At 41.5% G+C, this 27,938-nt stretch overlaps 1 protein-coding gene across 7 annotated transcripts in view; it reads right to left on the bottom strand.

Moving 5' to 3' along the window:
- LOC133616418 (discs large homolog 1-like protein) overlaps positions 1 to 27,938 on the bottom strand; it is a 212,981-nt gene that overhangs the window by 145,947 nt on the left and 39,096 nt on the right. For 2 of the 7 annotated variants that reach the window (XM_061975651.2, XM_061975639.2), the window contains exons 5-6: positions 9,441 to 9,785; positions 5,698 to 5,820 (exon numbers count right to left, since the gene is read on the bottom strand). The exons of 1 other annotated variant lie outside the window; for it this stretch is intronic. In XM_061975651.2, the coding sequence (XP_061831635.1) occupies positions 5,698 to 5,820; positions 9,441 to 9,785 (468 nt within the window). Of the gene's footprint in view, positions 1 to 5,697; positions 5,821 to 9,440; positions 9,786 to 22,216; positions 22,995 to 27,938 lie in introns of those variants that run through there. 4 more of the 7 variants (XM_061975643.2, XM_061975644.2, XM_061975640.2 and 1 more) reach the window with 4 other exon arrangements.

The raw sequence follows: 27,938 nt of genomic DNA, 5'->3' as shown, positions 1-27,938 counted from the left end.
TCAGGACCACATCATCTGCAAAAAGCAGAGACCTAATCCTGCAGCCACCAAACCGGATCCCCTCAACGCCTTGACTGCGCCTAGAAATTCTGTCCATAAAAGTTATGAACAGAATCGGTGACAAAGGGCAGCCTTGGCGGAGTCCAACCCTCACTGGAAACGTGTCCGACTTACTACCGGCAATGCGGACCAAGCTCTGGCACTGATCATACAGGGAGCGGACTGCCACAATCAGACAGTCCGATACCCCGTACTCTCTGAGCACTCCCCACAGGACTTCCCGAGGGACACGGTCGAATGCCTTCTCCAAGTCCACAAAACACATGTAGACTGGTTGGGCAAACTCCCATGCACCCTCAAGGACCCTGCCGAGAGTATAGAGCTGGTCCACAGTTCCACGACCAGGACGAAAACCACACTGTTCCTCCTGAATCCGAGGTTCGACTATCCGGCGTAGCCTCCTCTCCAGTACACCTGAATAGACCTTACCGGGAAGGCTGAGGAGTGTGATCCCACGATAGTTAGAACACACCCTCCGGTTCCCCTTCTTAAAGAGAGGAACCACCACCCCGGTCTGCCAATCCAGAGGTACCGCCCCCGATGTCCACGCGATGCTGCAGAGTCTTGTCAACCAAGACAGCCCCACAGCATCCAGAGCCTTAAGGAACTCCGGGCGGATCTCATCTACCCCCGGGGCCTTGCCACCGAGGAGTTTTTTAACTACCTCAGCAACCTCAGCCCCAGAAATAGGAGAGCCCACCACAGACTCCCCAGGCACTGCTTCCTCATAGGAAGACGTGTTGGTGGGATTGAGGAGGTCTTCGAAGTATTCCCTCCACCGATCCACAACATCCGCAGTCGAGGTCAGCAGAACACCATCCTCACCATACACGGTGTTGATAGTGCACTGCTTCCCCTTCCTGAGGCGGCGGATGGTGGACCAGAATTGCTTCGAAGCCGTCCGGAAGTCGTTTTCCATGGCCTCACCGAACTCCTCCCATGTCCGAGTTTTTGCCTCTGCGACCGCTGAAGCCGCACACCGCTTGGCTTGTCGGTACTTGTCCGCTGCCTCAGGAGCCAAAAGAACCCGATAGGACTCCTTCTTCAGCTTGACGGCATCCCTCACCGCCGGTGTCCACCAACGGGTTCTAGGATTACCGCCACGACAAGCACCAACTACCTTGCGGCCACAGCTCCAATCAGCCGCCTCGACAATAGAGGCGCGGAACATGGTCCATTCGGACTCAATGTCCAGCACCTCCCTCGTGACATGTTCAAAGTTCTTCCGGAGGTGGGAATTGAAACTCTCTCTGACAGGAGACTCTGCCAGACGTTCCCAGCAAACCCTCACTATGCGTTTGGGCCTGCCAGGTCTGTCCGGCATCTTCCCCCACCATCGCAGCCAACTCACCACCAGGTGGTGATCGGTAGAAAGCTCCGCCCCTCTCTTCACCCGAGTGTCCAAAACATGAGGCCGCAAATCCGATGACACAACTACAAAGTCGATCATGGAACTGCGGCCTAGGGTGTCCTGGTGCCAAGTGCACATATGGACACCCTTATGTTTGAACATGGTGTTCGTTATGGACAATCTGTGACGGGCACAAAAGTCCAATAACAAAACACCGCTCGGGTTCAGATCCGGGCAGCCATTCTTCCCAATCACGCCTCTCCAGGTTTCACTGTCGCTGCCAACATGAGCATTGAAGTCCCCCAGTAGAACGAGGGAATCCCCCGGGGGAGCACTCTCAAGTACTCCCTCGAGTGAATCCAAAAAGGGTGGGTACTCTGAGCTGCGGTTTGGCGCGTAAGCGCAAACCACAGTCAGGACCCGTTCCCCCACCTGAAGGCGGAGGGAAGCTACCCTCTCGTCCACCGGGTTGAACTCCAACGTACAGGCTCTGAGCCGGGGGGAAACAAGAATTGCCACCCCAGCCCGTCGCCTCTCACTGCCGGCAACGCCAGAGTGGAAGAGAGTCCAGCCCCTCTCGAGAGAACTGGTTCAAGAGCCCTTGCTGTGCGTCGAAGTGAGTCCGACTATATCTAGCCGGAACTTCTCCACCTCGCGCACTAGCTCAGGCTGCTGCCCCCCCAGCGAGGTGACGTTCCACGTCCCAAGAGCTAGCTTCTGTAGCCGAGGATCGGACCGCCAAGTGCCCTGCCCTCGGCTGCCGCCCAGCTCACATCGCACCCGACCTCTATGACCCCTGCTATGGGTGGTGAGTCCATTGGAGGGGGGACCCACGTTGCCTCTTCGGGCTGTGCCCGGCCGGGCCCCATGGGGACAAGCCCGGCCACCAGGCGCTCGCCATCGTGCCCCACCTCCGGGCCTGGCTCCAGAGGGGGGCCCCGGTGACCCGCGTCCGGGCAAGGGAAATCTGGGTTCCTTGTTTGTTTTCTTCATAAAGGTCTTCGAGCTTGAACCTGACTCCACTTATTTGAATTGATTTATTGTCTATTAATCACTAAAATGTATTCTTGTTTTACTAGACTTATCAAATATTTAATTAAATTGTTGTCCTCGTTTTAACACATTAATACCTTTTTCTTCACACTGCACAAACTGAAATTGTTTTAACTCCCTATTTATTTACTGACTAATTTTTTCCAACTCCTTTTTTTTCTTCACACAGGATGTGAACAACATTGAAATGACAAAATGTAAGCAAACAGGATATTATAAGCGTCAATATGTAAAATATATGATGTGAATGAATTATCAGTAATTTATATGGAAAAGGAGTAGGAATACAAACACTCTGCTTTCTCCCACTTCCTTTTCAAACACGTTAAATGGTGTTAATGTAATCATGTGATGTTCCTTCATGTAACTTGCTAAGCATGCCTGAAACTAATAAATCCACCCAAAATCTTGAGAGATTTGCTGAAGTCTCACATTAGGTCATACAAGACGGTGGGTCGACCTCTTAGGTGTCAGGGTGTGTAGATGACGAACCCCAAGATGCAGAGATGGCAGGCTTTGTCCAGGAAAACATGATTTAATGTTCATAAAATAAAAGTAAAAACACAAACCAGGAACTAGGATCAGGAAACAGGATGCCAGGGAAACAGGAACTGGAAGACGAGGAACAAAAAGACAGCAAGCTACAAACAGCTACAGAATATAGCTTACCGCTACCGCATCCAGCTACACTGACATCGACAAGTAGAAATGACAAAAATCCAGCACTGACTGGAGGGGAAGGCAGGTTTAAATAGCAGCTGGCTAATTGACACCAGGTGTGGCCAGGTGCCAATCAGCCGCAGCTGAGGGGAAGCAGAACTCAGGGAGACAATCAGGAAATAACCAAAATAAGAGCGCTGACAGGAAATGACAGAGGAAAAACCAAAACATAACTAAACTGTCAGGGACAAGCCTGACATTAGGTTTTGTAACTTTTCCAGAAAAAAAAAATCAATTTGCAATACTACAGAGGCATTACAATTTCTGGGCTCCACTGTGTGGAGTTTAACTTGTGCACATATGGAACCACCTCAAAACAATCATTAACTTATTTTGGGATGATGCTTACAAACATAGTGAATATTAAAGCTACTTGGCCTCCTCCTTACTGAGGTAATATGAAATAGTAAATAGTGATTCTCATAACATTTGATTCATATTACTACATCAACAGGTGGTAAGATGGATTTGGGATGAGAAGTAAGGGTTATTCGGCTAACTGACAGGGTGATAAACATACAGCAACAATTCTACCCTCAGTCTCTTTATCTGTCTGCCAGTAATTCTCTCTTTATCCCATGTCTTGTCACTCCATAGTCCTCTGTGACTTTCCTTCCGACCTAATTAGCCGCATAATCTTAATGACTAAGAGCCACTGTGGTCTCTGTGTGACCTTTGTGTCTCACAGTATTTGTGTGCTAGAGACAGACAACCAGTGTTTATGTGAGCATTTTCTAACTAAGGTTCTAGAGTCAACTAGGGCTGGGCGACATATCGAAAATACTCGATATATCGTGGGTTTGTCTCTGTGCGATGTAGAAAACGACTATTTTGTGAGTATTCGAGTATACGTTCTCACGCAGTTGCTTTTAGCTGCGGGCATTACACTACAGGCTTTTCTCACTCTTTCTTGTCTCTCCTTCTCACAGAGACGTAAAACAAGCGAACTGTCGTGCGTGCAACGTCATACGCTCTCGCCGAGTAGAGAGGTAGCGATATGGGTAAGGTTAACTGTAGCAAGTGGTGCAAGCAGAGCGGTGCGAGTGGTAATACGAGAAAGAGAAAGTGCGAATTTGGTAACAAATGGAGGAAGAATTAATTCCCAAGAAAAACAGCACGGGGTCCATCGTCTGGCGGTGGTTTGTCTTCAAGCGGGAAGATGTTGAACAGACAACCGTAATATGTAAAGTATGCGGCAAAAAGCGTTGCTACAACATCATTTGAAAAGTCACCCGCTAAAGAATAAGGAGTGCTTGAAACTCTGCATGTCAACATTTCCGGCTGGTGCCACACCCAACAAAATGCCAAAGCAACCAGCACTGAACCAATTGAGCCTGGCGTCTTCCATTTCCAGATCAACACCGTATGAAAAAAATAGTCAAAAACAGGAAATGACGTCCGCAGTAACCTACCACACAGCAAAGGACATACACAATTTGATTTAATATTATGCAACTAATTTTTATTTTACAGTTTTTGAAATATCTTGTGTGACATCATGCACAAAAGTGCACTTTATTTGTTTTAAAATATTGTAGTGGCGTTCTGTACAAAAAGTGCACTTTAATTTAGTGTTGTTTTGATATGTCATCTTAGTGACATGCACAAAAGTGCACTCACTTTTAAAATGTATCTGACAATCTTGCACTTTCTGTTTTGAAATTACATGAATGTTTGTGCCACTGCTTAATAACTGTTTAGTAAATACAATATTGGTAAATTGAATTAGTTGTGATTTCCCTGTCTGCATGAAAGTTTAAAATGAGCATATATTAATGCAGTATGAACAAGAATGTTTTAATGTAGACTCATAGAATCATCATACTGGTGTGATTATATGCATCAAGTGTTAATTCAAGGCTAAGGCAAAATAACAAGATATATATCGTGTATCGTGACATGGCCTAAAAATATGGAGATATTAATACAAGGCCATATCGCCCAGCCCGAGAGTCAACGTTCAACTTCGGTCATCATTTACAATAGCAACAACAATATGACGTAACAATAACATGCTTGAAGTCAAATAATTGTTACGTTTAATGGTAATCATTTTGATCAGGTCTATACAGAATGTGGCATCAGATTTATTGCACATTAGATGTACAGCCTTACAGCAAGAAGGTTCTCGGCTCAAAACTTGACATAGGCGTACGTGGAGTTTGCATGATCTTCTGGAACAGTATAGACTGCAGAGATAATGGACAGTTTTATGAAAGGCTTAGCCTACCTCTAAGACCTCTACTGCCTCCTTCTGTTTAAAAACAATAACTACATATAAAATGTCAGTATCGTGTAGCAAAAACATATCTTATAAGAGATGACAATGACCTGGATGAATGAGAACATTCATAGCCATATCTAAAACAAAAATAAACAAAATATAAAACAGATTCAGTATGTTATGTATGGTACAAAAACAAAAGAAACCAATGATTAAAAAACTGAAAATTAAATGAAATATCCTATAATGCAATGTTTAACTCATGAAACCGACTCAGAGGCAGCTTTACCTTGTAGTGGGCATGGCTTTTAGAATAGAGGGATGAGAATGGTGGGGCTAGGGCTTCATTCATATTGTCCCCTTGTTGGTAAGGCCGCACCTCACCATCAAATGGAGCTTCTGGAGATTCTTCCTATGATGTATAGACATCAGCATTGTATAACTCACCACATACAGGTGTTACTTTCTTGCACATACTAGTTAGTATAAACTAAACAAGGGGAGAAGCATGCACATATCAATTCTGGAAATAACCTAAGCCCATTGTCAGGTTCTTCTTTCAGCATTAACAAACAGTTTCCTTATTCTTTCTATTAATGGAGATGTGACGACCAGTGCATGGTGGAACAGAACATTTTTGTACATGGATTATTTATAAGAAGGATACATAACATTTAACATAAAAGGAGGAATGGGTGTGTTTCTCTCCCATAGAGAGAAAAAGACGCAGGCTGTGAGCAAGAAAAGGAGCGAGAAGGGAACAAGTACATAGGGAGAACAAGATGGCACACCCATCTGTCATACAAAAGCATGCCAGATGAAACATTTGGGAAGGTGAAGCGCTTAAAATAACCTGCACATTCGCCAACAGCGACATACATTAACAATGTGATAGTGATGCTAATGTTAGTTAGCTTAATGGTATGTGTACTTTACAAGACAAGGACAGATGGCCTTGAAAAACATGTGGTTAAATATGTTTGATCAGTGCAGAATCTCAAAACAAATCAGGACCGCATTGTAACACCCCAGTCATAGTTGCATGATATGAATCAACAATAAGGTGATCACATATCAACAAATGTTAACCATGCACCCTAAATCTGCCAAGTGAAGTTTTAAGGGGCGCTATATTGGGTGTAGTGTCAAGCCACAAGGTGGAGCTACATAGCAACATCTTTATCACAGTCCTGTTTGAACTACTCATTACTGTTTTGTGTTGGACCTCTTATTGTTTTGCCACCTATTTCTTCCCTCATTAAATTAGTGCATTGAGTTATTTGTTTCTTCCCAGGGTTTTCAAGTTTGGTTTGTTGCGCCTTCACTCCGCTTATTGTGATAACCCACCAATGACAAATTGTTATAATTTTTCTCCACAAAAAAACAGCAAGATCCACAAGAACCTTGTATAATAGCAATAGACGACAGTTCGAGATGAAAACAATTAAATGCAATGTAAAATTTAATTTTTAAAGTATGTTCATTGTGATCTATTTATATTCTAAGCAAAGCAGTAAGTACTTTGCTTTCACAGACATCGGTTAAAACGACATAATTTGTTGCAAAATCACAGTTTAATTGTTCCCTGATATAATAGTTGAATGTTATTTAACTTTGCATATATTTTATTCAATTTCTGCGCATCAATCTAAGGAATCTAAAGGCAATTCTACCAATCAGTGTCAGTGTGTCCCGAGGAAATTAATACATAAATGCACAGTAAAGGTAAGTGTAAAATATTTTTTTATTACGCAAAGTGTTCTGCACTTAGCTCTGATTGCATGTTCAATAAATACAAGTTAAAAGATCATATAATGCCAGAAAAAAATATATATATATTGTTTGCCCCCCTCCCAAAAGTTTTATTTTAGCATGTAATCTAAATTTAAAAAAAAAAATTTACACATTTGTGTTACTCCTTATCTTAACTCCTTATCCTAACGTATACATTTGGTAAACTTTTTGGTAAATGTACGTAATTTTTTTTAACTTACAATTGAAACGAGGTGTTCGCCTGGGTTACTCAGTTCTCTTACCTTAACATTACCTCCTCTGAAAAATGTGGATTATTCTACAAGTCACATGATCACACAGGAAGTTGTATAATTCAGATCCTACAGGCCAAAGTAAGTTTACTCATTGATTTTGGGACGGCGTGGCGAAGTTGGTAGAGTGGCCGTGCCAGCAATCGGAGGGTTGCTGGTTACTGGGGTTCAATCCCCACCTTCTACCATCCTAGTCACGTCTGTTGTGTCCTTGGGCAAGACATTTCACCCCTTGCTCCTGATGGCTGCTGGTTAGCGCCTTGCATGGCAGCTCTCGCCATCAGTGTGTGAATGTGTGTGTGAATGGGTAAATGTGGAAATACTGTCAAAGCGCTTTGAGTACCTTGAAAGTAGAAAAGCGCTATACAAGTATAACCCATTTATTTTCTCTGTACATTGGATGACATTTTATCTGTGACAATATATATCTTAGCACAATCCTTTTACCAAAATTATTTTTGATGTAATTTGTTTATTGTTATTTGTCAACATGATATTTCATGCAATTTCTAATTATATGCTAAAAAAAATATCCTGTTACTCTAATGAGTCAACTTCAGTTCTGTAGATATAGTCCCCTGGTACTCAAATAGGTTTGTGCATATAAATTTATAGAAAATAAAGTCTGACATTTTTTTATTATAAAACGCGCATGTTCCTCGACATTGGTTTGCACTCAGAAGGGTTGAGTTGCCTCAACAAGTTGACCAAAGTAGAAGCAAAAAACAAGAGCACACAGAGCCTAGTAGGGGCTTGATAACAGGGGTGCCCAAACTTTTCGCCTCCAAGGCCAAAGTGTAAAATGAAAATTTGAATTGGCTGCGGGCCAAACACCGCGATTTTAAGCGTACCCCAAAACATTATGTAGGTTGTAAGAGGTCAGTATGAATGTGTTACAATTGGGAAGCCGCCCTTTGGCGGGACAAGTGAAACAACTTGACAGGGAACAATTTGTGCCACGAGAACCACTTGGATCAACCCTGATCTATAACATTCACAGAGGTATGTGTTTGAATGTGTTTTAAATTGCTGGTAGATGCAATTGTTTTATATTATTTGAAGAATTATTACACATTTTTTCAAATTAAAAATATTCTTCGTTGTCTTGATTCCACTAAGATGCTTTGGTCAAAATAGCCCATGGTTAAAAAATTACAGTACATTGAAAAGTCTTCCATTAACAGCGGTGATTAAAATAGAGTAATTGGTTTTGGTGCCTGTTCTGTCTCATGCAAATGAGTCCACTGCTCAACCAACTCTCTTCTCGGCAGTCTGATATGAAGTGGGTCTTTTAAGGGGCATATGACCAATGAAGTATTTTGCACTTTGCAATTGTAAGGAAGGAAAGAAGGAGATTAGCCCTCAAATCCAAACATTCCAGACTTCAGCACTGGAGCTGGAGACAAAGCTTCCCTACATTCCCAACCGAGGTCTTGGGACCCAACAAAAACTGCAAAAAATCATCCATCCATCCATTTTTTATCGCTTGTCGTATTTAAAATTAATCCACTCTGCTCTAATATCATTAAGTGGTTGGGAGGTAATGTATTGATGTGTAACTGTGTATTCAAAACAGCTCTTCCTAATTTTGGGATTTGACATAGAGTAATATTGGTCCCCGGGTAGTAGAAAAGGACATTTTCCAAGGTAGCTACCCAGTCATGGAGTAGAAATTCAGTTTAAGGGAGGTCTTATGTAAAATATTTGTCTTTTTGTCATGCTACAAACTGGGCCAAAAAGTGAGCAGCTTGCTCAGACATGTTTTCTGTATACACACACTTCTTAGCATTTTAATGACAATATTATTGGGGACAATGTTTTCTTGTAATTAAGATAGCTCAGTGGGAAACACTTGTTTTGTATTTACTACCATATTAAATTAATATATGAATTTTTCCTTGACCTTATTTCTAACTGGCCAATTACAAGTCAAAGGAGCATTTCAGTTTGCAAACTCAAACCGATGTTGAAAAAAATCAGGAGTTACCTGAGCAGGTTCGATGTGTGTGTGGGTGACGTATCCATGGACATGCTGAATCTGCGATAGCTGTCGCTCCGCAACCTGAACCAGCTCTGCCCCGCGGAGATTACAGTGCCGCCTGAGAGATCCATCCCTCATCAGGGATCTCTCCATGTCTCTTCCTATATTTCTTTCCATAGTTCCAGTTCCCTCCCCCTCTCTTCTCCAGGTCCCCTGATCCATCCCTTCCCTCCCTAGAGTCCCTCCATCAGTCAGCTCTCTGGTAACTCCCATGGGGTGCTGAAGACAGGTTTGCTGGTGAAATTGTGGTGCACTTAGCGAAGCCCCTTCCTCTTCTGGGTATCGATACTTCTAGGGGAGGACGATAAGGGAAAAATTGTGGGGCAATAAAAGAAAAGAGGTGAAAATTATAAGGAGAAAGTAGAAAAAGATGGTAAAGACAGTGGTGATGAGGAGGTACAGTAAGGTACAGCGGGGAAGAAGAAAACAAGAGAGCAAAGCAGCTTAAGTTATAATTCAAGAAAGACACAGTGGTAGAAACAGTTACGGCTCAAAAATAAGAAAATATTTATTTGTTTCTAGTGCCGAATGTGTGTGGTTTATCATGTATTGGAGGCATGTAGGTGTGTAATGGAATATAATCAGGTAACGCAGGTGGGGGCACAGGTGTACACCCAGCATGAGAGTAATTGTGTCCTTAGGTTTCAGCATTGAACCAACCACAAGACAAAAATAAACAGGTGAAAAATGGTTCCTCAAATTTAATGAGAACATAAGTGGGAGATAATATTACCACAGAGGATAACTTGTTTTCTGTCTGGATGTCAAAACTATTTTCCAATAAAGGTCACGCTAGGTCTAACTGTTCTGTATCATAGTACGTAAATGAAAACATGGTCAACCATACTGTGCCAATGTAGACTTTTTTCAACCGTGTGGGGTGCTTTAATCCAGATTTGATGTGTCAGGCCATTAACTTATAGGCCATTATTGCATTTCCACATATGGCCTCGCTATAAAGAATACCGGATAATTCCAAATGTACATGTTGTGTACAACATACAGCAAGGGCTATGTAATTATACTGAAGGTCTGTAGTGTGATTTTGTTCATAATAATAGTCAGGTGTGCTTTGATGAATTATGTTGCTGTGTAAGAGTTATCTAAGCGGAAGTGTACCATGCATGAGTATATTGTGATTCAGGTTCTTGAGTATCACTATCTCCCATCAGTGACAACAAAGACAGTCAAACATGCTAATTAAACTTCCTTCCCATGAGACGTACTAACATAGTTGAGGCTGAGAATGCTTAAAAGAGTTCATTGTTTCTAGATGATGAAGATTTTGGTTCACCCGTTTTAAAAGGTTGTAATTGTGTTTCACTCACCTTTAATATATTTACTAGTTTCATTTTAGTTCTTATTAGTCCTTAATCATTTTATTTTGCTTGATACCAGTAAATTGACATTTCTTAGAGGACAGTAATATATTTTGTACAAAACACATGATAAGAATTAGGGTCCCCACTTTATTATTTAGGGTTAAATAACTTGTTCATGGCTGAAACATAAAGCTCTGCAGTAATCTATGGGATGCTCTCAATGCGGCTCTTACAGCCCACAATTAACACAAATTCTAATCCATAATTTCCATTGGATGCGTAACGGCTACTTAACGGCTTCACTGCGGAACGTTTCCGTGCTAGGCCGTCCGTCAATTCCCCCCCGACGGTGCCTGTGATGTACACTGACTTGACTTGAATCATGCAATTGAAGACAGTTTTGCCTTTATACTTTATTTTTGTATTCTTAGCAAGCTACAACACAGCAGCAACAACCCTTCTGCCAAGCTTTGCACACACTCATTCAACTCCCGCTAACCATTTCCCTGCTTTTCCCGTGTCAGGTCAAAGTTCACACAAACCCCCGAAAAAGCTGTTCTAGGCAATGCCTGTCACATGCATGATTATTTGATTTTGAAACCCCGGAAAAAGCATTTACCCATCATCGTTTCCACATAGTGGAATAATGTTTGGAAAATGTTCACCAGTTGACCTTCCCCCGCTCATGACATTTTCAAGGTGTGAAATACAATCAGCCTTGAACAGGGCATATTTTATTTTTAAAATAAATTGGTTGTTTTACTTTGTGTCCGTGCTTTATTTTGTGTGTGTGTCTTCCTGTCCCGCTCAAGCTAAATTTTGTTGAAATGACATGCCGTGATCCATCCATCCACCCATCTTCTTCCGTTTATCCGAAGTCGAGTAGCGGGGGCAGCCGCCTCAGCAGAGAAGCCCAAACTTCACTCTTCCCAGGGATCTCGAGGCGTTCCCAGGCCGGCTGGGAGACAAAGTCTGCGATTTGCCTGAATTACATTTCTGGTACATGTAGTAACTTTGAACATGGTGTAAAATGTATTCTCTAGGGGTGTAACGGTACACAAAAATTTCGGTTCGGTACGTACCTCGGTTTAGAGGTCACGGTTCGGTTAATTTTCGGTACAGTAAGAAAACAACAAAATATACATTTTTTGGTTATTTATTTACCAAATTTGTAAACAATGGCTTTATCCTTTTAATATTGGGAACACTATAATAATTCTGCCCACGTTAATCAACATTAAACTGCCTCAAGTTGTTGCTCAAATTAAATAAAATGACAAAACTTTTCTTCTACATATAAAAAGTGCAACATTAAACAGTTTCAAGTCAACTCATCATGCTTAATTTATTACAGCATTTGGGAAGTCTGTAGTTGATTTACATATGTAAATGTTATATTTTTATCAACATGTGATAGCAGGAACCTTGCCATTCAAAACTAGGCTGCTCCATTACTAATGATTAATGTAACTATAGCTGAAAGAAATAGTACAATAGCAATAGGAGAGACTATTCATCCCTGAACACCATGGAGTTCATGTAGGCTTAATGATGCACTTACATTATTAAATCAACTATCAGAGACAGAAACTCTTCATTTAACATAATGTCCTTATTTGCTGCTTCAACACAGCTCAATCAACACAGAAAAAGGTAAAGTGAAATAAGAGACATACAGGGCTTTGCTGTCCGTAACACACACACACACACACCGCAAAATGAGCTAACGTTACGCTAAAAGCGAATTAGCCTTCACCTCAAGCCAGGACTGCAAGCGAGCTGAGCTGCTTTTTATATTTCTAGAGGGTTAACGGGCTCATAGTGATGTTACTAGTAGTTGACTGGGAGGTGTTTATTATAATTTGGGGAGAGTCCGCTGCCTGATGCTTACCTGCTAAACGCTAAGCACTTTCTACATGCGCTCTGAATACGCACTGCTGATTGGCTGTTCCCGCTCTGCGTGTAACCAATCAGATGGTTGTGTGGATGGGACAATGCTGGGTGCTGTGTAGAGTACTGACAGACAAGAGGCAGAAAGCGGAGCAGCTTGTTAAGACTTTAGTTTAGGCGGTTACTTCATATGTTCGTGTGGAATCTCGTTTGGTACACCTCCGAACCGAACCGAAACCCCCGTACCGAAACGGTTCAATAGAAATACACGTACCGCTACACCCCTAGTATTCTCCTTTTCAGATTACGAGAGACAATTTGTAAAATAGCTTGGCTATAAACAACCAATCAGAAAACGGAAAAATGTTGACGTTATATGGGGCTAGCTAGCTGGCCCTGTGAGATGTATGTAAAATCTGACTGGTTAGTGAAACAGACCAATTGCTAATATAATTTGGGTGATATAGGCCAGCACACCTGATTCTGAAGACCTGGGCCAGATTAGATTGACATAGCAACAAATAGAAGCTGTAATCTTATTGGACAAATCGAACACACTTACAAGTGTATTAAGTAGTGCAGCCAAGATACACACTACAAAATTGAGGTAACTATTGGGATTAAATTAATAAAACACTATAATTTAAATTCTATATGTATATGTATATTGTATATGCTTCCGATAGTGATTAGGACAGCAAAGAAGGCCTTGCTCGCCCTGACAGCCCACCACTGATATATTCAAATAGGCATGGCAATGTGAGTTTCCCCCTTCATCCCCCACAGTACTCGTTTACCTCATTTAAACAGACGGAGTAAACATAAAGTGGAGTCTCTGAACTTAATTTCCTTTGTCTTTCACTCTGTTTTTAATATTCACAGTTGACATGATAATTAGGCAGGCATGGCCAAATAAACAGAAGGGTTGTATGCCAGGCACTAGGACCCTAAAGAGTCTTTGGTGTACACTGTGGTCACAATACTGATACAGCGCCTGCTCTCAGCACTAACACTACCGTGCACATGTATGCCCCACTCCTGCACACACAAACCAATATACTCACACGCACAAAGCTAGAATGTTATACTGTTTGATTTTTTGATGACATAAAGGGCATAATTTAAAAAATATGAAAGGACAAAGGCTCAAATCAAGTCTATTTTCACACAATGCTGTGTGCCTGTTGGGAGCTTCACAGCTTTTTTGGAAAGCAATACATTGCATATAAAGACAGTGCTTGCCAAAAACACCATTGACCACAAATGACAAAAACAGACACAAAAAAGCTGTAAGTGTCGGCAAGCCCCTTGCATTCAGATAAATGCGGTTAGATTGGCAGCAGATATGGCATCACAGTGTATATTTCACGCTATGGTATCTGTGTGATTTTATATCTGTGTGCATGTGAGCCAGAGTAAAAACAAGTGTTAGTCATGCTTGGTGAGATATGAAAGAGCAGGGGATCCTCCGCCGTAAGGGACTTCTCACACATAGACAAATGCGCCTTCATCGTTTTTTCCCCCCTTTTTTCTTTCTCAACCTCTTACATCACATTCACTCACTCATAGTTCTGTGATCAAAGATTACGTATATTTATACACTCAGATTGCTTTTTAAGGGCAAATAGGTTATGCTCAGTTAGCGAATGAAAGAGTACATCCACATACAATGAACGGGGTGGTTTTTAAAAGACAGTCAGATTAATTACTTAATTTTGAATGATAGATCATTAGATTACCTTGTATTAGACAACTAATTAGTCGGCGGGTCAGTTCTACACCACTTCAAACCATACAAATGTTAATAAACACTAGGTTTAAATAGAAACATATAGATGGAGACAACCACTTTGTATCCACTTGACACCCTCCAATTGTTCCTGATACAATATATTAGGAGGAAATGTGCAACTCAATAATATCCAGCTTTAAAATTTCTTATAAAATGTTTTACATTATGGTGCTTGCTAGAAAGGTATTTTTATACAGGGCCAATGAGCTTAAGATAGAGTAAAATATGCAATAACTGATGGAGCATTCATTCATCCATCCATCCTCTTCCTTCTTATCCAAAGTCGGGTCGTGGGGGCAGCAGCCTAAGCAGAAAAGCCCAGGCTGCCTTCTCCCCAGCCACTTTGTCCACCTCTTCCAGGGGGATCCCGAGGCGTTCCCAGGCCAGCTGGGATATATAGTCTCTCCAACGTGTTCTAGGTCTTCTACCGGTCAAACGTGACCTAAACACTGAACTCCTACCAAATGACAGAGCTTCTCACCCTATCTCTAAGGAAAAGCAACGCCACTCGACGAAGGAAACTCTATTCCGCCGCTTGTACTCGTGATCTTGTCCTTTCGATCATAACCCAAAGCTCATGACCATATGTGAGGATAGGAAAGTAGATTGACCAGTAAATTGAGAGCTTTGCCTTCTGACCCAGCTCCTTTTTCAACAAGACAGACCGATGTAGGGTACGCATCACTGCAGATGCTGCACCGATCCGCCTGTCAATCTCACGATGCACTCTTCCCTCACTCGTGAACAAGACCCCGAGGTACTTGAACTCCTCCAACTGGGGCAAGATTTCGTCCTCAACCTGGATACACACTCCACCCTTTTCCAGACGAGAATCGTGGACTTGGACTTGGAAGTGCTGATCTTCATCCCAGTCGCTTCACACTCACCTGCGAACTAATTCTGCAGCCATCAAACCGGATACCCTCAGTGATCTGACTGCGACTAGAAATTATGTCCATAAAAGTTGTAAACAGAATCGGTAACAAAGAGCAGCTCTGGGGGAGACTAACCCTTATTGGGAACGGGTCCGACTTACTGCCGGAAACGCGGATCAAGCTCTGACACTGATCATACAAGGAGTACACCGCAACAATCAGTTGGTTCAATACCTCATACCTTGTGAGTACTCTTCACAGGACTTCCCGAGGGACACCGTCAAATGCCTTCTCCAAGTCCACAAAACACATGTAGACTAGTTTGGAAAACTCCCATGAATCCTCAAGGATTCTTTCAAGAGTATAGAGCTGGTCCACGGTTCCACAACCAGGACGAAAATCACACTAAATCCGAGGTTTGACTATCCGGCGTAGCCTCTTCTCTATTGCACCTGAATAGAGTTTACCTCTAGTTCCCCTTTTTAAATAGAGAAACCACCACCACAGTCTGCCAATCCAGAAGTACCGCCCCCAATGTCCACGCAATGCTGCAGAGTCTTGTCAACCAAGACAGCCCCACAGTATCCAGAGGCTAATGGAACGCCGGGCGGATATTAACCACCCCCGGGGCCCTGCCACCAAGAAGCTTCTTAAAGGGGAACATTATCACCAGACCTATGTAAGCGTCAATATATACCTTGATGTTGCAGAAAAAAGACCATATATTTTTTAAACCGATTTTTGAACTCTAAATGGGTGAATTTTGGCGAATTAAACGCCTTTCTATTATTCGCTCTCGGAGCGATGTCGTCACAACGTGGCGTCACATCGGGAAGCAATCCGCCATTTTCTCAAACACATTACAAACACCGAGTCAAATCAGCTCTGTTATTTTCCGTTTTTTCGACTGTTTTCCGTACCTTGGAGACATCATGCCTCGTCGGTGTGTTGTCGGAGGGTGTAACAACACGAACAGGGACGGATTCAAGTTGCACCAGTGGCCCAAAGATGCGAAAGTGGCAAGAAATTGGACGTTTGTTCCGCACACTTTACCGACGAAAGCTATGCTACGACAGAGATGGCAAGAATGTGTGGATATCCTGCGACACTCAAAGCAGATGCATTTCCAACTGGACTGGACAGATCAGCTTTCAGGAAAAGAGAGCGGATGAGGCTATGTCTACAGAATATATTAATTGATGAAAACTGGGCTGTCTGCACTCTCAAAGTGCATGTTGTTGCCACATGTATTTCATATGCTGTAAACCTAGTTCATAGTTGTTAGTTTCCTTTAATGCCAAACGAACACATACCAATCGTTGGTTAGAAGGCGATCGCCGAATTCGTCCTCGCTTTCTCCCGTGTCGCTGGCTGTCGTGTCGTTTTCGTCGGTTTCACTTGCATACGGTTCAAACCGATATGGCTCAATAGCTTCAGTTTCTTCTTCAATTTCGTTTTCGCTACCTGCGTCCACACTACAACCATCCGTTTCAATACATGCGTAATCTGTTGAATGAATCGCTTAAGCCGCTGAAATCCGAGTCTGAATCCGGGCTAATGTCGCTATACCTTGCTGTTCTAACCGCCATGTTTGTTTGTATTGGCATCACTGTGTGACGTCACACAGGTGGGCGGGGTTGGGGGGGGGCGGGGTTTGGTGGTAGCGGGGGTGTATATTGCAGCCCGGAAGAGTTAGGGCTGCATGGGATTCTGGGTATTTGTTTTGTTGTGTTTATGTTGTGTTACTGTGCGGATGTTCTCCCGAAATGTGTTTTTCGTTCTTGTTTGGTGTGGGTTCACAGTGTGGCGCATATTTCTAACAGTGTTATAGTTATTTATATGGGCACCGCCAGTGTAACCTGTATCGCTGTTGGCCAAGTATGGGTTGCATTCACGTGTGTGTGCGTGCTTAAGCCGCACACATTATGTGACTGGGCCAGCATTCGTTGGACTGGGTGAAAAGCGGACGTGATGATTTTCGGGAGGGGCACTGAAATTTGAGAGTCTCCTGGGAGGGTTGGCAAGGATGAGAATTAGCGGTGAATGCGGTGTTACCGCGGCACCGCCGCTGAATTTAATCAGTGGCCCAGCTCTAGTGTTAATTTGATATCGCCTCAAGGGCCAAGTGAAATTACACGGCGGGCCAAATTTGGCCCGCGGGCCAGAGTTTGACCCCCCTGTTCTAGATCATAAATCATGCATCTCACCTGGAAAAGTAGTTGGCTGAGGAGATAATCTGACAAGTTGCGACACTTTAACCGCCATTAAAGACTTGGAACTGGCGAGGACGAAACGAAAAGCGCTTGTTCCCCCGCAGCTCCACATCGTTTCTTTGAGAGGATTATGAGACATTTTTCATCTAAAACGAATAGATTATCATCCTAAATCGGCATCCTAATGACAGCAGACATTACACAGTAAGTGATGTTTTATTATGTTTGTTTGTCTCTCATAAAGTCTGCAGTGAGCAGAAATCAGTGATGAAAAAAAAAAAGAGCAAACATGATGCGTTTTAGAAAATAATGCGCCACGTATGTTTAAAATAATCAAAATACGTAAATATTAAATTTTACTATAAATGTGCCGATTACTACATAGCATTATGTATATAAAACCCTAATGGATGTGTTTGGATGTTTTTTAGAGGCTCCATAGGCAGAATGGAACGGCTCCCATCGACTCTATTGTAAGCAGACTTTTGAGCGAATCAATTTAATATTTAGAATGCAAAAAAAAAATCCATCCGTCGTCATGTCTTTCATAATGATTGTGAACAATAGGCAAAATTACAAAAAAAGTGCAGTTCCCCTTCAATGCTACATACATTTTTTTAACAAAATATAGTGGCTACTGCACAATAACAAACAAAAGCAAAAACTACTATGAGCTCTCATTTAAAACATTTGGGTTTTGCCCTCAAAGCCTTCCTGTATGCAGAAACCTATTCTTAATATTACAGAAACAAAAATGTTTTTGTAATAATAAAAACAAGAAAAAAAAATCAATCTAATCATTTTAGTATCATTTATATACTGATTCTATGCTAGGTAACGAGAGTATCCTAGCATAGATCTGGATCGATCGACTCTACTTTACATTGAAGCTTTAGCATTCTTGTGTCCTCCTGCAGTGTATGTGTACGTGTGTGTGTGTATGTGTGTAGCATGCTTAGCCATTCTTTTTTGTCCAGTCATTCAGTGATAATTGGAATACGAATTCGCGAAGTTGGTAGAGTGGCCGTGCCAGCAATTTGAGGGTTACTGGTTCAATCTCCACCTTCTACCATCCTAGTCACATCCGTTGTGTCCTTGAGCAAGACACTTCACCCTTGCTCCTGATGGGTCCTGGTTAGCGCCTTGCATGGCAGCTCCCGCCATCAGTGCGTGTATGTGTGTGTGAATGGGTGAATGTGGAAATAGTGTCAAAGCGCTTTGAGTTCCTTAAAAAAGGTAGAAAAGCGCTATACAAGTATAACACATTACATTACATGACATTACTATGGACACGTAGTTTATTTTCAGTTATGGCTGTGAGGATTAATATTTTAGAAGCGGCTTCCAGATGGGTAGTACAGGCAAAATCCTCATTTAAACAGGGCATCTGCACCACTTTAGCACATGCTATCAATTTTGCACTCAGCCTTAGTAGATCACCAACAACACGCCCACTAATACTACGCACACTTTGATAGCTAGCAAACCCAATTTAGCATTGCTTGTTTGGGAAATTAGTAGATCAGTCATTAGATATCCAAAAAATACTGTAGGAAATGGCAAGAGGCTATGTAGTTAAAACTCTAAAGTATTAATCAAGCTATATATTTATTTGTGTTTCTTTACAAACATCAGTACAGCGGGTAAATACATAGTTTCCATTGTGTCACATACTCTTAATGACCCCAGTTGTTGCTCTGTTTCTCTGCCATTCATTCTGCAGTTGACTCTGCCTGCCTCCATCTACTCGGATGAAGTGATTTAATAGGACAGAAGTGAAGCCTGTACACATTATTAGAGCTTAACTGCTGAAGCTGACAACAGCATGCACATGTGCGTGCACACACAATTTACATGTAGTATTATACATGAAGTGTTGCAGCTCTATCATTTCAACTTTGTGTTTATTATGACTTTTTTAGTGCCATTTCATATATGCATTCAGGCTTCAACAGTTCTTTTGGGATTACCGTTACAGAGTGTTCTTTCAGCTCTTATGTGGAACTTTAATGTTTTATGGGTCCACTCAGAGGTTTCAAACAACTTCCAAAAAATGCATTGCAATTTTAGTAAGTGTCCATCCTCTAAGTGTTGTCTGTTGTTATGTAATATGGAGTCAGAACACTCAAGAGGAATAAGCTACATTCCTTTCACATGGGTTAGGAATGGAGCACTCTACCTAAGACCCATTAAATGACTTCATCTGCATTAGTAACTTATTGCTTGCGGTTACTTTAATCACAATTGAGGAATCACAGCTTCGTGTTTTGGATAATTGAACCTTTAAGACTTTTGCAGCCTGCACCTCTGCTCTGTCTTCTTTAAATTTGGATCCACCTGCTTCCTCCATGCCATTCTAACAGTGAAAGTGAAGTAACAGACTTCAGGAATTTTGTCTTTATTGAGGGGGCTATTAAGACCCTGACAATCTTAATTCTTCAGTTGTTATTGGAGAGTTTGTTTTGTTTTGCAAGGATGGTATCCATGCCAAGTGAAATTATAACACTGACATGTAGCTTTCACGACAACAGACTGCCTGCCACCAGCCTCCTCTCACACTCGTACTGATATTAATGTAACTTAGAAAAGTGTGTCAATGTCATCGCTTTTGGTCTGTCCACCACTTTTTAGTGTCAGTTCACTGACCACAGTCTATCTCTCTTAGTTTCTAGTTCAGCAAGTCCCCAGTTAGTCAACCCAATTAGGCTGTTTCCTTTTCACAACTACATACTATTGCTTCAAATAACAATTGATATTATTTAATGAATGATTATAAATGAATTAATCATCTTCTATTGCGAGTTTTCACCATTTGCAAATTAACAAGTTAATGAAGGTTAAGGTGACATTTTATCGCAGAAAAGGTGTCCCCAAGCTAGCCATTTTGAGTTTTGTCCAATTGTGATGTCATATAATATAAGACCGCCTTAAACAGAGGTTCTCCATCCATGACATGGCTCCCTGAGGGAAGATGCGCCATTGTCTTTTCTCACAAGCAAGTTGACTACATGGAAACATAATCATTTCAAAGCCAAAGGCTAAGCAGAGCTGCAGTGTTTTTGGGTACACAGTTCGCCGCACATCATGATATCGCCTTACTGTCACACAACAATGTGGATTAATTGCATTTATGATTGGAAACATTCCAGCTATTGTGTGCTCTTGATAGAACATCAGACTGGCAATAAAACGTTTTAATAAAACACGGATCAATATCCAAAGTTATACAGTAGATGAGAGACCTGCAAATATTCAAAAATGTGAAGCCATTTCATAACGTATCATCTGCATGTAGGTATCTGCAGTCAACGTTAATGTTGCTAAAGGGAAATGTGTTTTATGTCCTGCCGTAATTTGGCAAACAGGAACAATTTTCTGTATGCAAGTAATTTGGGTAACTGATATGCAACTACCGACAACTTTACCTAACTTGCATTTATTGCAATTCCATAAACTGCCATATAAACACACTATTCAATGTAACCGGCCTGGCTCAGTTGGTGAAGCAGCTAGGCCAGCAACTTGAGGGTTCCAGGTTGGATCCCCGCTTCCGCCATTCTAGTCACTGTCGTTGTGTCCTTGGACAAGACACTTAACCCACCTGCTCCCAGCGCCATCCACACTGGTTTAAATGTAACTTAGATATTGGGTTTCACTATGTAAAGCGCTTTGAGTCACTAAAGAAAAGGGCTATATAAATATAATTCACTTCACTTCACTAACATTAGAGCAGTCACTAGCACTACTCTGTCACAAATAACAGCACAACACATACACTACACCCCACCCAGTACGTCTATGAAAAAATGGAACACACCTCCTCTTACTAAGAACTCGCAAGTTTACAACAAGCTAAACTTTTTCAATGGAGCTGCCAAAACTTAGCTGAACAAGCAGAGCCAGCAGGTGCAACATATGGATATAGCTGTAAAGAGTCTACAACACAAATTGTATGTATAGCCTGAAATAAAATGTATGCTGTGGATCAGCACCAGAACATTAGTCAGTTGTCTGTCGAGTCACACACACACACAACTAAATCCAAATATCAGCCTGAGAGGGAAAAAAACACAGGTTTTGACCTCAGTGATTTTAAAGCAGGCTATAGCCATTGTTCTGTGGGCCAACTCATCACAGACTATCAGAATGGTTTATTTCCCTATCCCAGTCTAGAAATAGGTTTTGTCTGTACCGTCACCTGTAGAGCCTGTCCAGGCTACTGTTTTGCACCGGCAAAAACAGAGTGAACCGTCACTCTGTTCAGTATGCCTTGCTTTGATGTGTGTTATTATTTCGACATACCATATTGATATGGTTTATCATCTGAGTGATCTGGCTTGTTTTATTTGAAGGTGTTTATACAGCAAAAAGCCGCTCATTCTTCAGAAAGGTATACCACACTCAGATCGATAGTTATAAAAAAATCTGTGTCATAATAATACTTCATCAAAATAAATAAAATAAAACATTTCTTCCGGTGTGTCATTTTACAAATGTATTAAGTTTCTAACTTTCAGCAATCCAAAGTCCCTTCATAAACTTCATAAAAGTCCGTTTTTTTCCTCTGTCCTACTTAACCTCACTCTTTTAGTTAAGCCGAACATGCACATGCACACAACTTTCAACCTACCTTGCATCCAAACATCAGAGATATGGTGTTGTTGGTGCATGCTACTTTGCAGTGGCACAACATGTGGCTAACGTTAGCTAGCTACTCCTGCGCTGGGGGGGCATCCTCGCCTGCACTCATACATTCAACGTAGACTCATGCATACAGTCGCACTCACAAACATACACACATGTACATGCATGACTTCCTTTAGCCATGCTCCATCCTGCGCCCCCCACCCCCACCGCATGATTGTGGTCCTCAGCTGTGGCAGGCCAGCATCCTCTCCCTCTCGCTCGTTCTCATCTTCACCATAATCTTCATCAGCATAATCCTCATAGATTGTTAGGAGGCACGGAGGAACATGGCAAATCTACTTGTGTGTCACTGTGTGGGTATAAAAAAAATTTCAGCACGTGTGTTGTCAGCATTTGTGTGTGGATGAATGTGTTTGTGCATAAGTCTGTCTATGCAAGTGTCAGTATAGATGTGGTCTCTATTGTCTTTCTTTGCAGCAGTTGTCCCAGTCATCCATCTCCTCTCTCACTATCGAAATGTTTGCCTCTGTTGTTGCACGGCTATCCTCCTCTCTCTTTTTCCCCTCGATTTTCTCCTCCCCTCCGTTGCTGTCTCTCACGCTCTTTCTCTCTCGCTCTCTCTTCCCCAGCATTCTTTGCTTCACTGCCTCTCTTGGCCCGCCTTTCGACCGCAAGATCAATGAGTGACAGAAAGAATCAGACCTGCATGGAGATAGATGACATAAATCTACAGTGTGGTACTATCATATCTTGCCTCCTCTTTCAACTTTTCCTCAGCAATGCTCTTCATTCTATGGCCAACAGAGAAGGCGACTACAGCGTCATAAGGCTAGTGAGATAGTCATAAAGAAATAATTGTGAATTTATGTGGCAGGGACACTGCCCTTCCAGTACAGTGAAATACATACATAATGTACATCCATCCATTTTCTACCACCTGTCTCTTTCATTAAAGGGGAACATTATCACCAGACCTATGTTAGCGTCAATATATACCTTGATGTTGCAGAAAAAAGACCATATATTTTTTTAACCGATTTCCGAACTCTAAATGGGTGAATTTTGGCGAATTAAACGCCTTTCTATTATTCGCTCTCGGAGCGATGACGTCACAACGTGACGTCACATCGGGAAGCAATCCGCCATTTCCTCAAACACCGAGTCAAATCAGCTGTGTTATTTTCCGGTTTTTCGACTGTTTTCCGTACCTTGGAGACATCATGCCTCGTCGGTGTGTTGTCGGAGGGTGTAACAACACGAACAGGGACGGATTCAAGTTGCACCAGTGGCCCAAAGATGCGAAAGTGGCAAGAAATTGGACGTTTGTTCCGCACACTTAACCGACGAAAGCTATGCTACGACAGAGATGGCAAAAATGTGTGGATATCCTGCGACACTCAAAGCAGATGCATTTCCAACGATAAAGTCAAAGAAATCTGCCGCCAGACCCCCATTGAATCTGCCGGAGTGTGTGAGCAATTCAGGGACAAAAGACCTCGGTAGCACGGCAAGCAATGGCGGCAGTTTGTTCCCGCAGACGAGCGAGCTAAACCCCCTGGATGTCTTGGCTCACACCGTCCCTTATGCCACCGAAGATGATCAAGAGAAGAATATCGACCCTAGCTTCCATGGCCTGCTGACATCAACTCCAAAACTGGACAGATCAGCTTTCAGGAAAAGAGTGCGGATTGATTAATTGATGAAAATTGGGCTGTCTGCACTCTCAAAGTGCATGTTGTTTCCAAATCTATTTCATATGCTGTAAACCTAGTTCATAGTTGTTAGTTTCCTTTAATGCCAAACAAACACATACCAATCGTTGGTTAGAAGGCGATCTCCGAATTCGTCCTCGCTTTCTCCCGTGTCGCTGGCTGTCGTGTCGATTTCGTCGGTTTCGCTTGCATTCGGTTCAAACCGATATGGCTCAATAGCTTCAGTTTCTTCTTCAATTTCGTTTTCGCTACCTGCCTCCACACTACAACCATCCGTTTCAATACATGCGTAATCTGTTGAATCGCTTAAGCCGCTGAAATCCGAGTCTGAATCCGAGCTAATGTCGCTATAGCTTGCTGTTCTATGCGCCATGTTTGTTTGTGTTGGCATCACTATGTGATGTCACAGGAAAATGGACGGGTGTATATAACGATGGTTAAAATCAGGCACTTTGAAGCTTTTTTTTAGGGATATTGCATGATGGGTAAAATTTTGAAAAAAACTTCGAAAAATAAAATAAGCCACTGGAAACTGATTTTTAATGGTTTTAACCCTTCTGAAATTGTGATAATGTTCCCTTTAATAATAATTGTAACTTTTATTAATTACCGAGTACGGTATTATCAAATGTAATGTGATGACGCCAGATGGTAATACATTTGAAAGACTGTTTAAAAAAAGAAAAAAAGAAATTACACTAAAAATATCAGAGAAAATCAAAACTTCAAGTCAAAAGAAGCATACAAATCATCATGAAAGCAATTTAAACAATCAAATTGTGAGACCACTTTTACAGCTTGTAAGAGAAAATAGCAACACGGCGGAAGCACAAAAATAACTTAAAGCTAATAATGTGTAAATATGCAATTGTTGGTTGTTTTGCTGCACATATACAGGCTGCATATACAAGACTAGAGATTCAATGTGCAGAAACTGATGCAGGTGGACAAGTGAAATTAATAATGCAAAGTCCTGAAACCAGTAGGGACTGTTCCTCTTTTTATGCTGTAAGCTTATGAAGAGGTGTAAATATACAGTCTCATTTGTTTGTGTTTACTAGCGTGCTAGTGGTTTACTTGAGGTTTTGTGCACTGGAAAATCCATACATTATTTTAACCATCCATTACATGCAGTATTACACACAACACCACATTCTTTGGTGTTTTAATTGAAAATAATAATAGCTAACCAGCAAACGATATAAACTGTGAACTATGCCCATCCATCCATTTTCTACCGCTTGTCCCTTTTGGGGTCGCGGGGGGTCAACAAACCTCAATGCGGAATGCCTTTAAAAGAAACTGGGGAGTTTTAATTGATTGGCAGGACCATAAAGTATTTGAAAAGTCTTGAGACATTATTTTTATCTTATTTGATTGTCAATGAGCAGCTGGCTCATACTCATGCATCACACGAAAATGAATACACCGGCTATTGCCAAAGGCATTCTGCCTTATAACATTATGTGAGATGAATTATAACGTAAGTATTGTTTATTGTTAGATCTAACATTACATACTACAGAAGAGGGCTAAGAAAAAAGGAAGAAAGAAAACGAATTAAAAGGTGGGAGAGAGAGAGACAAATAGAATGCAACCTCATGTGCCTTGCAGGCATGCACTACATGTTAACATTTGTAGGTCAGCCAGCACGGAAATAACTATGCAGTGTGTGCGTGAATGTGCGTGTGTGTTTATGTTTGTTTGTTTGTTTGTGTGTGTGTGTGTGTGTGTGTGTGTGTGTGTGTGTGTGTGTGTGTGTGTGTGTGTGTGTGTGTGTGTGCGAGTGTATGTGCATGTGTGTGTTTGAGTGTCTAATGAAACTACCCAATGAAAAAACCCACCATATTTCACATCCATGGACACAGAAGTATTGCCTACTGGATGTGTGTTCATTTTTCATTAGTGTAATTTCTAAAATGTGGCTTCCACGGTTTATCTAGACACCTTAAGGTTTCACAAAAGCAGACAATACTTTTAAATATCAAAAATATGAAAAAAAAGAAAAGTGAAGAAAATGTTTTTAAAAAGTCACCCAACATTTTCCCTTTATGTAGTACATACAGTACAGTGCCTCTATGTGGCAAACCTTGGCTACACAGCCTTTTCATATTTTGCAAGAATGTATTCATTGTGTACTGTATAGGCTCACGCTAAGCGGATAGTATACAATCCTATGGTAAATGATGTCTTAGATTGCAGAGCCACATATACAAATATTTTTGTTATGAATCATTACATGTCAACAAACAGTAAATAGTCCAGTCCTCTACTATGTATTTTCTATTTTATATAAAGGCTTAAAAAAACTAATATATAAAGACACATCTTTGAAATAATAGTCTCTACAATTACATTTATTAAACTTCAACTTCAAAGATTCTTTATTGTCAATTGTTCCATACATGCAAAACCTGTTATAATATGCATCCTGCTGTACTTTTGCTGTACAAATGGCCGCTGGGCTGCACTTTGGACACTAGTGATTTGACAGCTCTTTGTCAGACCTGATGTCAACTCTGTGAAAACTACAACTTTCGTCGACTATTTCATTTGCTTTTGATATTTATGATAATAAGAGTGTTTTTGCTGTTGGAACTACAATAATCGATGCAGTACATGTTGATTCAAAAAAGGAGAAGGCATTCCCGGAGGTGGGTTGTACACACTCTGAAAGAGTCATATACACACAGGAAATAATGTTCTTCGGCTTGGTCTGATATTTTTGGAGATGCATGTCATGCTACATAGGAAGTTTTTCAGGGGGAGGTGCGAGCCTGTGTAGTGTACGCTGGTGCTGTGACAAGGCATAATTCCAGGCAGCATTGCCAGACATATAATGAAAATGTTACCCTTTGTACTATTAACAATTCTAAGAGTCCTATATAAGGTACGATGATTTCACCACTTCAATACATCGCCAGCAAACACAAATAGCACCCGATGGTGTCTAATGTGTCTTTGCAGCCAGGTGGTGGCGCTGATCTGCCAGTAGCTGCTTTTTTCCAATAGTGCTCTTAGTTTATTAAACTTTTGCTGACAGCACATGGGTAGGACCAGACAAGCTCTGCTTCTTCCCACTCCTTCTGGACCGTTGATCCCTTGAGTAAAAATGTGTGCTTGTGACGTTTTAACATGTTCCAAATAAAATAAATTGGTTGATTGATTGAAAGGGTAAAAACTGCACTTTAAATACTATACACGGTCTGTGGTATTTTTTTTAATGTAGCAGATGGGCCTGAGGGTATGTCAATGTTAACTTGACAGCTGTTTTTTAAAATGAGTTTTAGTTTTTTTCCTGACTAAAGGATTTCATTGTTAATCATCATCTAAATTGAGTTCATTTTAGTCTAGTTTGTGCCAACTAGTACACACAACATGTAGTCAATTAGAATTACAGTAAATGTATTCATCTAAAATGATAAGGCATCTTTAAATTGGAATTGCCTGTGATGTTGCTTATCATTCACAATCCCTATGTGAGACAAGCACACATATGGGGCGGTATAGCTCGGTTGGTAGTGTGGCCGTGCCAGCAAACTTGAGGGTTCCAGGTTCGATCCCCGCTTCTGCCATCCTAGTCACTGCCGTTGTGTCCTTGGGCAAGACATTTTACCCACCTGCTCCCAGTGCAACCCACACTGGTTTAAAAATGCAACTTAGATATTGGGTTTCACAATGTAAAGCGCTTTGAGTCACTAGAGAAAAGCGCTATATAAATATAATTCACTTCACTTCACTTATGCACAGACTTTATTTTTTGTACATGTCTTTCTCTTTTTTGTGTATTCTAAATTGAAAACTACGCCTTGTACTAGACGGCTAACAATGTAGCTTAGGGAGTCATCTATTCCGCATATAAAGCCCTCTAAAAAAACATCCCAAATCCGCCAACAACACCCCAGTTACATGCCGCTACCTGCTTATTACCAAGTATTAGCGACACTGTTAATATAAGACTTTTAGTAACACGGTGCATTGGTCACAAAGAGG

This window comes from Nerophis lumbriciformis, linkage group LG14 (genome assembly GCF_033978685.3).
Source record: "Nerophis lumbriciformis linkage group LG14, RoL_Nlum_v2.1, whole genome shotgun sequence".
Classification (NCBI taxonomy): domain Eukaryota; kingdom Metazoa; phylum Chordata; class Actinopteri; order Syngnathiformes; family Syngnathidae; genus Nerophis; species Nerophis lumbriciformis.
The sequence above is the reverse complement of the archived record's forward strand: the minus strand, read 5'-3'. Positions and strand labels throughout refer to the sequence as shown.